Source organism: Mytilus californianus, unplaced genomic scaffold (assembly GCF_021869535.1).
Source record: "Mytilus californianus isolate M0D057914Y unplaced genomic scaffold, xbMytCali1.0.p SCAF_4, whole genome shotgun sequence".
NCBI classification, from domain to species: Eukaryota; Metazoa; Mollusca; class Bivalvia; order Mytilida; family Mytilidae; genus Mytilus; species Mytilus californianus.
Genome location: NW_026262690.1, coordinates 57095635 through 57109935, shown reverse-complemented (window position 1 = coordinate 57109935; position 14301 = coordinate 57095635). Strand labels below are relative to the sequence as shown.

The 14301-nt window shown below is 30.2% G+C and overlaps 1 protein-coding gene across 3 annotated transcripts in view; it reads left to right on the top strand.

Annotated features, from left to right (window-relative positions):
• LOC127698442 (poly [ADP-ribose] polymerase tankyrase-like) overlaps positions 1 to 13251 on the top strand; it is an 85047-nt gene extending 71796 nt beyond the window's left edge. For all 3 annotated transcript variants that reach the window (XM_052201892.1, XM_052201891.1, XM_052201890.1), the window contains exons 44-51: positions 236 to 357; positions 1270 to 1360; positions 6641 to 6818; positions 7305 to 7412; positions 8186 to 8379; positions 8896 to 8988; positions 9405 to 9540; positions 10124 to 13251. In XM_052201892.1, the coding sequence (XP_052057852.1) occupies positions 236 to 357; positions 1270 to 1360; positions 6641 to 6818; positions 7305 to 7412; positions 8186 to 8379; positions 8896 to 8988; positions 9405 to 9540; positions 10124 to 10278 (1077 nt within the window). In that variant the 3' untranslated portion in view covers positions 10279 to 13251. The remainder of the gene's footprint in view (positions 1 to 235; positions 358 to 1269; positions 1361 to 6640; positions 6819 to 7304; positions 7413 to 8185; positions 8380 to 8895; positions 8989 to 9404; positions 9541 to 10123) is intronic.
• Positions 13252 to 14301: the final 1050 nt, after the last annotated feature.

Below are 14301 nucleotides of genomic sequence, written 5' to 3'. Positions count from 1 at the left end.
ATGTAAGTGGATATTTGTAATAAATATTTTAAAACCCTAACTTTCAATATCATATGTCAAGCACCCTTGTCCAAACGTTTCCAATAGGATACAACGGGCAGTTATAAAGAACATATGTGTGTAACTCGAGGAGATTTTATTTTGTTTTCTCACAAAAATGATATTTGTAGTTCTGTAAGAAAGAATCTGCAAGTTAAGAGATTTTGAATCACAGAATATCCCTTTATGATTACAGAGCAGTATTAAGATGATGGAAGCAGCTATTAACAAAGAGGGGTTTAATTATAGCTTGATGCCATTTGGGAGGCTGAAAAGAGAAACATTAATTGAAGCTAGAAAAGTACTAGCTGAGATAGGGTAAGTTGTTTACAATTATATGGAAGAACATTTTCCTACCATTTTTTAGTAAGTTATAATAGAACAAATTAAATTAAGGAGATATTTTACATGTAAAGTTGTGTTGTGTTTTTTTTTAAATAAGTAGTTATTTTTCAATGAAATAAGCTGTTCAACATAAACAAAAGTGTATTAACCCTGTACTGTATATGTACATTGTCCAACAAAGAGCTGAATGTTCTAGAAAGACATGTATATAGGTCTGTTAAATTCTGATCTTTTTAATGTTTTCCTCTCATCAAAGTTTTAAAAACCTGTTTATATTGAACTCTAACTACATGATACTTAGTTTTATCAGACTAAAACACTGCAGTATGAGTATGTATAAAAATATGTTTGATCTATCCTATTTTAAGATTTTAATGATGTATTTAAATGGGTAATTATGGTTGCAAACTCCATTGGAAATTTGAATTGAGATTATGACTATATCTTGAGGAAAGAATTTTTTTTTTTGGAAAAAAAAAGGGGGGGGGGTTGAAATGAAAATTGGCAGGGAGGGGGGTAAAAAAGAAATTGTGAGTGGGGACAATTTTTCCTCATTTCAGATTTCAGAAATTAAAAAGCAAAAAAAAGGGGGTACATTTTTTAAGGGGGGGGGGGGTCAATTAGTGTATTAGCATAGTGTATTGCACAAAAGCAAAAATTTGAATATAAATTCAAATCATATAACCAATTTTAATATCTTTGATTATAGTTATTCTGTGTCAGAAACCTATTATGTGTCAAATATTTAATTACAATCCAAATTCAGACCTGTATCAAGCGGGAATATTGTGTCCATTTTTGCCCCAACTGTTCAGGGTTGGACCTCTGTGGTCATATCCAGCTGCGCTCGATGAAGCAATTTATTGTATCTATCTTTGATTGCAGTGGGCATGTTAAGAAACTAGAGAAGATTAACAGTGACTACTCTATGACACAAACAGAGAAGAATGTTCAAATGCAGGAGCTTGGAGAAAAGGTACTGTATTTACACTATTTGCAGTCATTGACTGGGATATTGATTTGTAAACTGTATACTGTAACTGGAGGAGCTTTTATTTTATGTAAACTTTTCCCAGAATGAATAGCAGTGTCATGTACAAAGGACTTGAATATAAATCATTTCCTTTTAATTTAGCTATGAATAAATTGTGCAATTCTTACACATTTTGTTTGGAGTAATTGTCCTTTGACAGATAAAATTTGTGTATTGGTGGGGGATTTTGGAACAATGTTCTTTATTTGCTTATGATTGGAAATAATATCTGAAGTACAATGTAATGATATATGTGGTAAGAACTTGATCTCATAGACTTTCAATATATGATTTTGTCATCATTATTTGTGCAGCAAGATATTTCAAGATGTCTTTAGTTTCTTTAATCTCAGCATATGTAGCTGTCGATTGCAATTGCATTTAGACAATAACTATGTATAAGACAAATTTGATGGAAAATTATTGTTTGAACTGCCACCAAATGGCCTTCTTTTCTATAGGAACACATAAAAAGTTGATGACAAATGCATTAGATAAATGATGAAAATAAGTTCCAAGATAACATTGAATATATCTAGTTCATTGTTATACTTTTGGAGAGTTTTACAGCATATATGCTTTAGTGTGAACAAACCAGAAACAAGTGAACTTTGTCTGCTTTTAAAGTGGTCTTTAACATTATATAAGTAACTAATTCAGTGGTTGTTGTATGTTGCTGTATATCATATTTGTTTTTCTTTTATTGTTGTCGAGCCTGCGACTTTTGTCGCAGAAAGCTCGACATAGGGATAGTGATCCGGCGGCGGCGGCGTTAGCTAACTTCTTAAAAGCTTTATATTTTAGAAGGTGGAAGATCTGGATGCTTCATACTTTGTATATGGATGCCTCACGTTACAAAGTTTCCGTCAGTCACATGTCCAATGTCCTTGACCTCATTTTCATGGTTCAGTGACTACTTGAAAAAAAAAGTTAAGATTTTTTGTAATGTTAAATTCTCTCTTATTATAAGTAATAGGATAACTATATTTGGTATGTGCGTACCTTGCAAGGTCCTCATGCCCGTCAGACAGTTTTCACTTGACCTCGACCTCATTTCATGGATCAGTGAACAAGGTTAAGTTTTGGTGGTCAAGTCCGTATCTCAGATACTATAAGCAATAGGTCTAGTATATTCGGTGTATGGAAGGACTGTAAGGTGTACATGTCCAACTGGCATGTGTCATCTGACCTTGACCTCATTTTCATGGTTCAGTGGTTATAGTTAAGTTTTTGTGTTTTGGTCTGTTTTTCTTATACTGTATGCAATAGGTCTACTATATTTGGCGTATGGAATGATTGTAAGGTGTACATGTCTAGCTGGCAGGTGTCATCTGACCTTGAACTCATTTTCATGGTTCAATGGTCAAAGTTAAGTTTTTGAGTTTTGGTCTTTTTTTCTAATACTATATGCAAGAGTTCAATTATATTTGGTGTATGTAAATATTTTATGATCTATATGTCCGTCATGCAGGTTTTATTTGACCTTGACCTCATTTTCAAGGTTCATTGCTCAGTGTTAAGTTTTTGTATTTTGATCTGTTTTTCTTAAACTATAAGCAATAGGTCAACTATATTTGTTGTATGAAAGAATTGTTAGCTGTACATGCCTGCCTAGCATGGTTCATCTGACCTTGACCTCATTTTCATGGTTCATTGGTCAATGTTTAGTTTACTTGGTTAATGTTAAGTTTATGTGACAGTTGTAATAAAGCTTTATATTTAGGACTATCAACATAATATCAATGATTAGTAAAGAAGTCGAGACATTTCAGCGTGTACACTCTTGTTTTAAACAAATCAGGCTGATAGTTTTCTTGTCTAAATTGTTTTTGTCATTTCAGGACCTTTTATAGTTTACTATGCAGTATGGGTTTTGCTCTTTGTTGAAGGTCGTACGATAACCTTAAGTTAACTTCTACATCATTTGGTCTCTGGGGGAGAGTTGTCTTATTGGCAATCATACCAAATCTTCTTATTTTAATAATTACCTTTGTTTACTACAAATTAAAAGTGTAATAACCAATCAAATCATGAGATGGGTAACAAAACAATTGCTAAAAAACATGTTTGATCTATTTGTTTTTATATTTACCATAGCTTATAAAGAACTTGAGGTTAACTTTCACACAAGAAAACTTGTTGTATGCACTAACTAAACACTTAAATACTTCAGTTGTAGTTGTTTTTTTAGATAAATAAATGATGCCATCGTGTATAAAATATCATGCATTTCTGATGTGTTGATTTTTTAAGAGGGATTTCAGAATATTGCCTTTTTGTGACTTTTTTCTTAGGGGTGTTGATAAAAAAAATCAGCTATTAACACTGATTATAAAATATTTATTATTTATAATTATATGACAAACATTCAAATGTATTTTACACATTCAGTCATGATAAGCACTTAAACAAGCACAGTATAATAATAATAAGAATTTTAGATAGTATTATTTTAACTTCACAAGTGTCACTATACATCAATTAAGTTTTATTTTTACTTCACAAATGTCACTAGACATTACTCAAGTTTTATTTTTACTTCACAAATGTCACTATACATCACTCAAGTTTATCTATGATAATTACCACATATCAGTTTGCTAATACAATTTTTGATGTCTGCAGAAGAACTCTGTATTAAAGGAGGAAGGAGAAGTTGTGTTGATCTTTTGGACTTCGGTGTGTCATATGCAGGATTCTTTTTGCGGATATTACGTCTGATTCTGTTGGCACGATTAAAATTTCTGTAACTTCCCAATGGACTGTCATTGGTTCCTGAACCACAAATTGATTGCTGTTCTTCATTTTGATGACTAGAAGTTGTTGACACCTGCTTTATAGGTGTTGATGTGGCAAGTGGTTGTACACTGAAGCTGGTTATTGGCTTTACCTCCCTGTTAGATGATGTCACATGATCAGCTTGCTTAGTCTTAACAGTAGAGGGCATGAAGTCTGGTACAAATGTGATAGTAGACTGTGTTACAGGTGTGATTATTGACTGTGTCTGATGACTGGACTGGTCAGTAGTGTTACTTGTGTGCACTGCTGTGCTCAAGTGTAGTATGAAGAAGTGACCACTTGGTACTGTCCTAGTTTGGTGACTTACATTTAGTCCCTCTGGTAATGAGTTCAGATAATCTTGGAGGATAGGTTGCACAGACTGGTAGTAAGACATCCTAAGTAGAATATGTTCAATGAGTATGATCCTGTGATTCAAAATTGTTGTATTTATAACTGGCTATGGATGAAAAGAAATTTGGGATTAAAAGCAACTTAGTTCTTGATTGGATACATTTAGAAAAACAAAAATTATCATTGGAAGGTGATAAATGTTAAAACAACAGAGTTAATGATTAGCCAATAAGATGTTAGCACTGAAAGTTAAGAAATATTAAAACTAAAAATGCAGATGATTGGCTATCTTTTGTTTAATTGGTTAATAAGCTGTGAGTTAGCTTGGGTTACTGGAGTTACATTTAAATTACTAATTGAAAATAATGATTGGTCTTTTGATGTATTGTTAGCAATTTATCAGCTTGGTGTAGAATGAAAGAAGTGTGTAACAGACAAGCTTAGGTTCATTATTTGTGGTTCTTTGTTATTACTCAACTTTAGTTTAAACTTGGCTTGTTACATTATTTTAGGATCAAAGAGGTATCTTGATAATACTAAATAGAATGTTAACAGTACCATTCATTAAATTTTAACAAATAGATTTCTTTTTAAATAATGATATATGAATATTTATGAACATTTCTTGTCTAATTTTTTGGTACACACATATAAGGCATGCAGTAAAATTACTCAAAACTTTATTAAATATGCATTCATTAATAAAACAAAATTAAAAAGAAAACAAAATTAAAATGCAACACATGAATATCTACCCACCCATACAAAAAATAAATCTAATAAAATAAAAGTCCATTTATAAATAAAGTATAGAATTTATCCTAAATGTGCATTAACAGGGTGAAATTATCATTTGGCAAGACATTTGACAAAATGTGTAACCTTAACCATATAATTTGTCATAGACAAATAATTATAGATAGTTTAACTACATTTATTTTTATTGCCTCACCTAGGGGCATTATGTTTTCGGTCTGTGCGTCCGTTCGTTCGTCCATCTGTCCCGTTAAAGTTTTTGGTCAAGGTAGTTTTTGATGAAGTTAAAGTCCAATCAACTTGAAACTTGAAAACTAATGTGAGTGCGGCATCTGTGTACTATGGACACATTCTTGTTTATAAATGAAAATAAAAATTCTACAATTTATTGATTTACAATATAAGAATTTTACCAGACATACATGTACATAAACACATGTAAATAGTTATATGTAGCTTTATAAAGTGCATCATATCACACATGTTTTGTTGAGAAATAATACAAAGATATTGCAAAAAAGGGAGTATAAAAAATGGAAGTTTAGAATTCTTACATATAGTCAAGAGACTTTTCAATATTAGTTGATTATGAATTATGATTGAATCCAAATTAACAATACAGAATTTTGCGATTTGAAGAAAGAAAAAAATATACCAGAGTTTCTAGTTGATTATGAATTGTGATTGAATCAAGATTTACAACTTGACGTTTCTTCCAACTATCAAATGGTAGTAAAATAACACATTTTAAAATAAATACTTGATAAAAGTGTTTTAAGATGACTATTTGTCATAATCGTTTCATTTGTGTAATTTGGCAGGAAATTAATTTGTATCTTATGATTTAGGGTCTTATCTTGTAATTAAAAAAGGGAGGGGGCACTTGCACACATTTTTACTGCATAGTTATTAAAAGCACATGATTGACTTTTGAAAAAAATTTCAAAATGAAGTTTTTTAAAAAGGGATCAGCAAAGCCATCATGATTAAGAAAGTGATGACCATAAAAAAGCAATTTCTGTCAAAAGGATATTAAAATGTCTAATCTTGAATAAATTTCATATTCAATTTTGAAGTTGAATTTGGAATCAGTCATGACTGTCAAATAGGACCATTTCTAGACCCTTGCCACTAACATTTCCAGACCCTTGCATGGGATATATGTTCACTAACATTTCTAGACCCTTGCATGGGGTATATGTTTACTAACATTTCATTCATTGGCTGCATTACTGTCTTTCAACTTGAGATTAAGTGAGAAGTTAATTGGATAGGTTGATTTATTTAGAGTGATTGAAAGTAAGTAAAAATAATAAAACTTTTTTTTCTTTTCAGATTGCCAAATTGTCCAATAGCTATTACCACTGTATACCTCAGCAGAATTACGTCTTTGATAAAATCCAACCAATATGTGACAAAGACTCATATAAAACGCAACTGAAGCATCTATCAAATCTGTTAGATATTGAATGTGCAGAGAAAATTGTTATTGGAGCTCAGTCAAAGATGTCTAGTAAGTTAACATCCTCAAATCTTAAAATATATATGACTGAATTTAGGATTATGCAGAATTTTGTATTTTTTGACAAGTAAAGTGCTGTGTAAGTAATTTCTGGTTGTCTTCTACTTTCAGTGGAATATTAACATTTTTATTATCATTTTACTTATGTCAGATTTGAATCCAAGATATTTCATAACTTGCTTAATTTACTTATCATATTAACAAAAGATCAAAAAGCTGTGTTTGAACAATAGATTCCAAGCTGATAACCATGACCTGTGTATTAAGTTGAATCTGAGAAATTATAAAAAATAATTGGAATTTAATTGAACTCGTTATCACAGTAATAGAGTTAATTTATATGCAGAAATTTGAAAACAAAAAAATTACCAGATGCATATTTTATAAAATAATGTACATGATTTTTTTGATTTTTTTTTTCCTATTTCAGAGTTGTATTTTTCTTCACAATACTATATCTATATGTTTGAATTCTAGGTATGAATCCTCTTGACTACATTTACCAAGCTGTTGGATGTAAGATACAACTACTAACAGAAGATTGTGCTGAATCTCAGTATATACTCAAATACATACATGCATCATGTAAGTTGTCAATACAGACATATATAAAAAGTGTTTGCGTACAAAATAATGCAAACCTAAAGACTGAAGTTGCAAAACTGACTAGTACGGAATATACTAAGGGAATTTAAGATTGCATTAGATACTGGGGATTCATTTATTTTCGTGGATACCAATTTTTATATGCCCTTTTACGGGACATATTATTGTTGATTTAGTATAGTTTGCATTTTCACATTTTCGTAGATATTTGATATCATGGTTTTACCAATGCCTGCATACGAGCCTACAGAAAATTTATTGGACACTAAATCTGTGATTTGATATGAATGGCTAGAAATGGCATGTAAAAAATTCATAAACCATATCTCATTAACCATATCCAAAAAATCTGTCCGCATACCCATTGTTGCCAAGGGAAGAATTGTCTAAGTTGGAAGTTAAATTGGTTTAAGGTATTGCTAAGATGTTCATGAGACAATTTCAAATATAATAGAATAGAGAGAAGAATTTGGAAAACAATTTAAAGAATATAATAGAATAGAGAGAAAAATTTGGAAATCAATTTAAAGAAGCTTAAAAGTGCTTTTCAATTCCTTATATCACTACAAGCTGAAAACAAATGAAAAAAAAACCAAAACTTTTAGGGTTGCCTTTATCAGAAGGAGATAAATTTTAGGTATCTTAAGATGCTTGACTGTAAGAAACAGTATGAATCTTCAATGAGACATTATCCATTTTGATATTGGAAAATTTTTGCCCTAATAGATCATAGTGTATTCATTAATTTTCAGGCAAAGAAAATCATGTACATGCAATATATAAACTGTCCCGTCCAGGAGAAGATACCACTATTAGAAGTTTGAACATGGAAAACCACAAGTTGTTGTGGCATGGCAGCAGTATGTCTAACTTTATCAGTATATTACACCGTGGATTACTTGTAGCACCTCCTGAAATACCAATGACGGGAGCTTTGTTTGGAGAGGTCAGTTTGTTATATCAGTATACTATAGTGGATTATTAGTGGTCTCTGATAGGGATGCTTTGTTTTTTATATTTATTCATGACAATCTGAAATAAGGGCAGATTTTTATCCCTTGTAAATGTAAAAAAATTCCACTCAAATAAAAGGCATTTGACTGTATGCAGTTTCATGCAATTTTGTACTGTCAAAATATCTAATCATGTTGAATAAATGTGACAAATTTCATGAATAATATTAAATACATTTAGATAAATACCAAACAAAATGCATACTTTCCATATTTTTGTTACATGTAAGTTTAATACCATAAAAAAAAACCCAGATATTTTGACAAACCAAAAAAGTGTGAAGCCAAGGAATGACAGTGTACTTACATTATATGTGTTATTTGATCATATGATGCAATAAACCTATCTTAAATATTCTTTTAGAATAGGAATGTTTAAATACATTTGAAAGTCTATTTTATTTTTTCATTTTACAATGTTATTTACTAATATTGTTTGTTTTCTACAGGGTCTGTACACCTCAGATGCTTTCTTTAAATGTCAGATGTATTCATATAATGCCAACCCATCATCTAATACCAGACTGGCTTTACTCTGTCAGGTAATACTATACAACTGTTTTATACCAAACTTTTTGTCAAATTACACTGTACCATATCACTTTTCCCACAGGGATATTTGTCATGAAATATGTTACTGATTTTGTTAGATTTTTTTTCTGAAGTATGCAGTCAACCTTTTTTCAATTTAGAATGTATAAAATGTTTATGATTCCTTTATGACATTATGATTTAATAAATATTTTTTTTCAATTTTTTATGAAACGTTTCCAAGGTTGATTGCTTTGCAATATTTTTGCTCTTTGCTCCTAATTCTTGGTTTTTCCTTCATAAATGTATGAACTTGTCATTCTGTATAAATTGAATTCACAGGGAAGTTAATATGGCATATTTGTAAATATCTTGTTTGCTCTATGTGAAGTGATTGTAAGAACTATAGACATTTGGTTTATTACAGGTTGCTCTTGGTAAGACATGTGAAGTGGATACTGTAGATGATATGGAAACAGATTTAACAGATTCTGATTATCAGTGCAAACGTGTTGATGGGAACAAGATTCCCAATAAAGATTTTGATGTTACTTTGCCATATGGTAAATATTTTTTCTTTAGAAGTGAGCAAGGAAGGATAAAAGATAGCTTAAATTAATTTTTTTTTACTTCAAATAGCCTCTGATTGATTATTTTCTTTCCCTTAAAGAGAAATTGTAGTTCCACAGATAAAAGTTAATCTCAAATTAAAAACAGATTTTTTTTATTTGATATTGAGAGAAAGGTACTGATGACTATTCAGTTGTGATGTATTCTGAAAACCTATCTTAATTTTATAATTGGTTGAAAAAACAACCAAAGTTCTTCTGAGAAAAGTAAAAACCCTAGATGATTTTTTAGGATCTCTTATGAGGTCACTGGAAAAACAGAAATCTGTCATTAAGAATATTTTGTTTTATATATACATTTAAGGAAAGCCCTATCATAAAAGGGAATTTGAAAAAGGAATGCAGATGATAAGTTTAAATTATTTCAGTGCAGAACATCTCATTTCTTTAGTTATAAAGCAAGAAAAATTTATTCTTATCAAAGACATTGCTTGCAGTTAAATATGCGGAATCATGTGATGTTTTAAGACTGATTTGGTGATCTATAAGTTCATAAAATGATATTTCTAATTTTCAGGAGCAGTCATGCCTCTCGGTCAGCTTCAGAATAATCCGAAGAAAGAAAACTGGAGATCATTTAGAATGCCTTACAGGGAATTTATTGTTAATGATGCCTCTCAGGTCTGTCTCCGGTATCTGGTGGAATTCAGCACAATTACATCCAGAAAATAGATTGTCACAAGTCATTTGGACTCATTGTTGTCTCCCTTCTTGAGACAAGAGTTGTCTGCCCATCGAATGATAAATGTAGTAGATGTAGTACTGTTTTTCATTGTTGATTGTATGGTCGTAATATTCACTAAGATATTGTTATTTTGTACAGAAAATATATTTTGGTTTAGTTTTATAACCTCATAATCATTTTGTTTATTTATGTCATAGGCATTTGCTTATTTACTATCTTTTAAACTGAAATCATGTTCACTTTCTAGAAGAAATATTTAACTAATGATGAAATACGAATTTCATTTTAAAAAAAGAATTTTGATGTAAATAAAGTATTGGAGTATACTATAATTTTATGGTCATAGTTCTACATGTATTAAAGTTGTTGTATGAATTGCATAATAGATTAACATTTATAATGCTTCATTTAATTGTCCACAAGATTAAAATTCAATCGGCAAAATTTTGTATGTAGTTAAGTGTAAATCAAGTTGATTAGTAATTAATAAAACCAAAGAAAAAAATATCTTAGAAAATTTATTTAGAAATTTAAAATATTTTTTTTCCATCCATGAAAATATATTGGCATAGGATGGTTCTATCTTTATCATATCTTTTTGAAATACTGATAAAAGGGTTTTAAAGTTAAAATATTTAAAAGAAACAAACTAAGCTTTCAATTAGGTTATTCACCTTGCTTATTAATATTTGGCATCATGCAACTTTTAGGATCACATAATTTAGATTTGAATATATTTCATTATGAAATCATGAGAAGTATTGATTATATATTTTGCATTTATTGATAGACCTGATGTTGAATATGCTTGATTACCAACATGGAAGTAAAGAAATGGTCAACAATAAACCATATACTATGTTGTCATATGACATGTTATTTGTATACATATTGATGTTATTGGTATACAGAGTCGTAAAATGGTTACAGTGGTTCATATCATTATACTGTTGTATTTTTAGTGCTATTATTTCATGAGTTTTGTACATAAAGCATTGTTCCAATGTTTGATACATAAAACCTGTTTAAATGGACAAAGCAAATTATTATTAATGATCTTCATCAAAGACCAACATCTGCATAGAAATTTCATTTAAAATAGTATGCATAGTAGCATATCAACAAAAAAGAAGTTCATGAGTCGATTTTCATACCATCAGAATTTGTTATTTATAAAATCAAATAGATCAGACACGTAATGAAATACCCCGCTCAATGAAAGAAATCAATTCGTTAAGATTTGTTCCTGTTTTGGGATTTTTTCCCATTAGTATGGGTTGATTTGGTAAATATAAGTTAGTTCAGTGTCTTTTGCTTAAAAACTGGTATTTTAAGGTTTATACTGATTATTTGTTACTTTATTTTTCTAGAAATTTTGTGAAAGCTACTATAATTTTATTCTGTTTTGATATCTTTGTTGTATTTTATTCTGAGGGATATTTTGTGCAATCCTTATATTGTAGATATATATCTAAATTGAATTGAAATAGGTTCCCTTAAAATTACTTTTTCATTTCTCTTTCTCATAATATATATTTTTGTACTTATAATTTTTATTGAGAATTTTTTTCTTAAGGTTGGTTAAATCTAGTAATGTTTAACTTTTTTCTCTAAGATAAAATAATAAAACATTACTTGATTTACAAAAAGATTTTTTTAGCCAATTTCTTCAGATGAACTTCTAAAATATTGCCTCCAATGTGTGTTTTCACATGTTCAGAACTTTAAAGTTTGCTTTGATGTCATTATCTGGTATTGATGTTTTTTATTTTATAAAAAAAATATTTAGTGTTTTTTGTAATTTGTTAAGCTTTGTGGTTTTTTATGGCATTTTATATATTAATGTTAAAATCAGGGTTAAAACAGAACTTGGTCCTTCCCTTACTCTAGTTTACTCCTTTGAGAAAAAAAACCAGAAACTAAACTTAATTTGTAAGTTATATAATTCATAATGAATAAGTGCTATCTTCTATACAAGTATTGTGTTTCTTGTTACATGACCTTGAAAAGTAATTACCATTGGATGGACCAGCCACACTTCTAGAGCAATTGGTATGCCAATATTACATGAAAATCACATAAATTTTGTATGATAGATATCCAGTTTGACAGGCTTTTGCAGAAGTGTAGGGTTTAGTATGCACCAAGACTAAAGGCTAATCTGTTTGAAGTTTAAATGACAGTTGCTGTGACAAGATAAATGAGTTGTTGTGTTATATGTAGTGATTAATTGTAGAATCTCTTTGTTTCATTATTTCCTGAACATTAATAACATTTTAGTCAGAGCCTAATTTAATCAATATAAATTATATTTTTAGAATAAAGATGCTGTCTGCTTAATAATTTTATCTTTATTTTCAGACATATTTGTGAATGAATTGTAAAGAAGTGTTCTTAAGAGTTCATTAGTTAATTGTTCAGGATAAACTGGTTAAATTAAGTTCCACTAAGGTTTTGAAGTTTCAATATGCATTGCTACTATATGTTTTACTCTTTTCCAATACTTTTTTTCAGAACTTGGTCAGTTCAAACAAAAGTTTTCAGTTTTATCAAAGAATAACTAGTAAAAAAGAATAATTACCAGCAGACGACATTTTATATCTAATATATTACATTCTTTAATAACTTATATAGCTTTAGAAATACAATTGAATCTGTCATAAATATATGATATTGAGAGATGCCCACTTTTTAGAAAAGTGGGTATAGTTGATACAAACAAAACCAGTTTTTATAGGCTAGCTATCCTGTAAGATAGTCTTAGGCCACTATCTAGTAACTGATATTGTGATCTCTGATGACAGATTCCATTGTATAACAGGAGGTTTTGTTTATAGTCATACTTCACCATCACATGACCATATAATACATATTGTAGAATTAAATCATAAAGAATGAATTTTAATGTAAAGAAAAATTGTATTTTGTAATATCGTACAAATAAATATGTCACTAGGTGATTTGACTTTTTTCTTTGATTTGCCTAATTGTTACTGTTAAGTTTTCCACGTTGACCTTAGATGGATTTGGCTAACATATTTAGGTCCTTTTTGGTCTAAAAAACTCTTCCAACTATTTCAATTCTTATGCATCCTTGGCTTTCAAATGTTTGACTTCAAGTGTTTCTGATGAAGGTAAATCAAGAAAAGCGCTTCAAAAGCAAGAAATTTACAAAGTGTAGTTTTCATTTTTTATCCCATCTATACTATTAAACGAGAAGACCTCATTTTGTGTGTCGCTTCTCTTCCTTCCCCAATAAATTAATCATCATGTCTCTGTGTCTTACAGGTACCATGCATAGTCGCATTTGTCATCCATTATGATTATTCAGTTTGGGTTATTTTGGGAGAAAAACGAAGAAAAAGGCGTCCGGATATTGTTTCCGTCATCAGACCGACTTTTAAGTCATACCCAAGACTTCCGATTTTAAACTTTAAAAGAGGGGGTGAAGGGTTATTTTTGTCCAACGTGTTTTGCCACTTTTTATACGACCGCAAAAAAAATTTGTGGTCGTATATTGGTATGACGTTGGCGTCGTCGTCGTCGTCGACCGGCGTCGTCGTCCGAAGACACATTGGTTTTCGCACTCTAACTTTAGTTTAAGTGAATGGATCTTTTTGAATTTGACCATAAGGTTAAATACCACAAAAGGAAGGTTGGGATTGATTTTGGGGGTTATTGTACCAACAGTTAAGGAATTAGGGGCCAAAAATAAGTATTTTCTAGTTTCCAGACAATAACTGTGGAACAGTGTATGGATCTCTCTGAAATTATACTACAAGTTTCCATACCACAAAGGGATGGTTAGGATTTGCTTTGGGGGGTTATGGCTCAAACCGTTTAGGAATTAGGGGCAAAAAAGGGGGAAAAACAAGGTTATCCTGGTTAATGGACAAATACTTTAGTACAAAACATAATTTAAAGCAGTGTAAGGGAGATAAATCAAATACATCATTGAAATTATCTCCCTTACACTGCTTTTAAATTATGTATAAAGTAATGGTTAATGA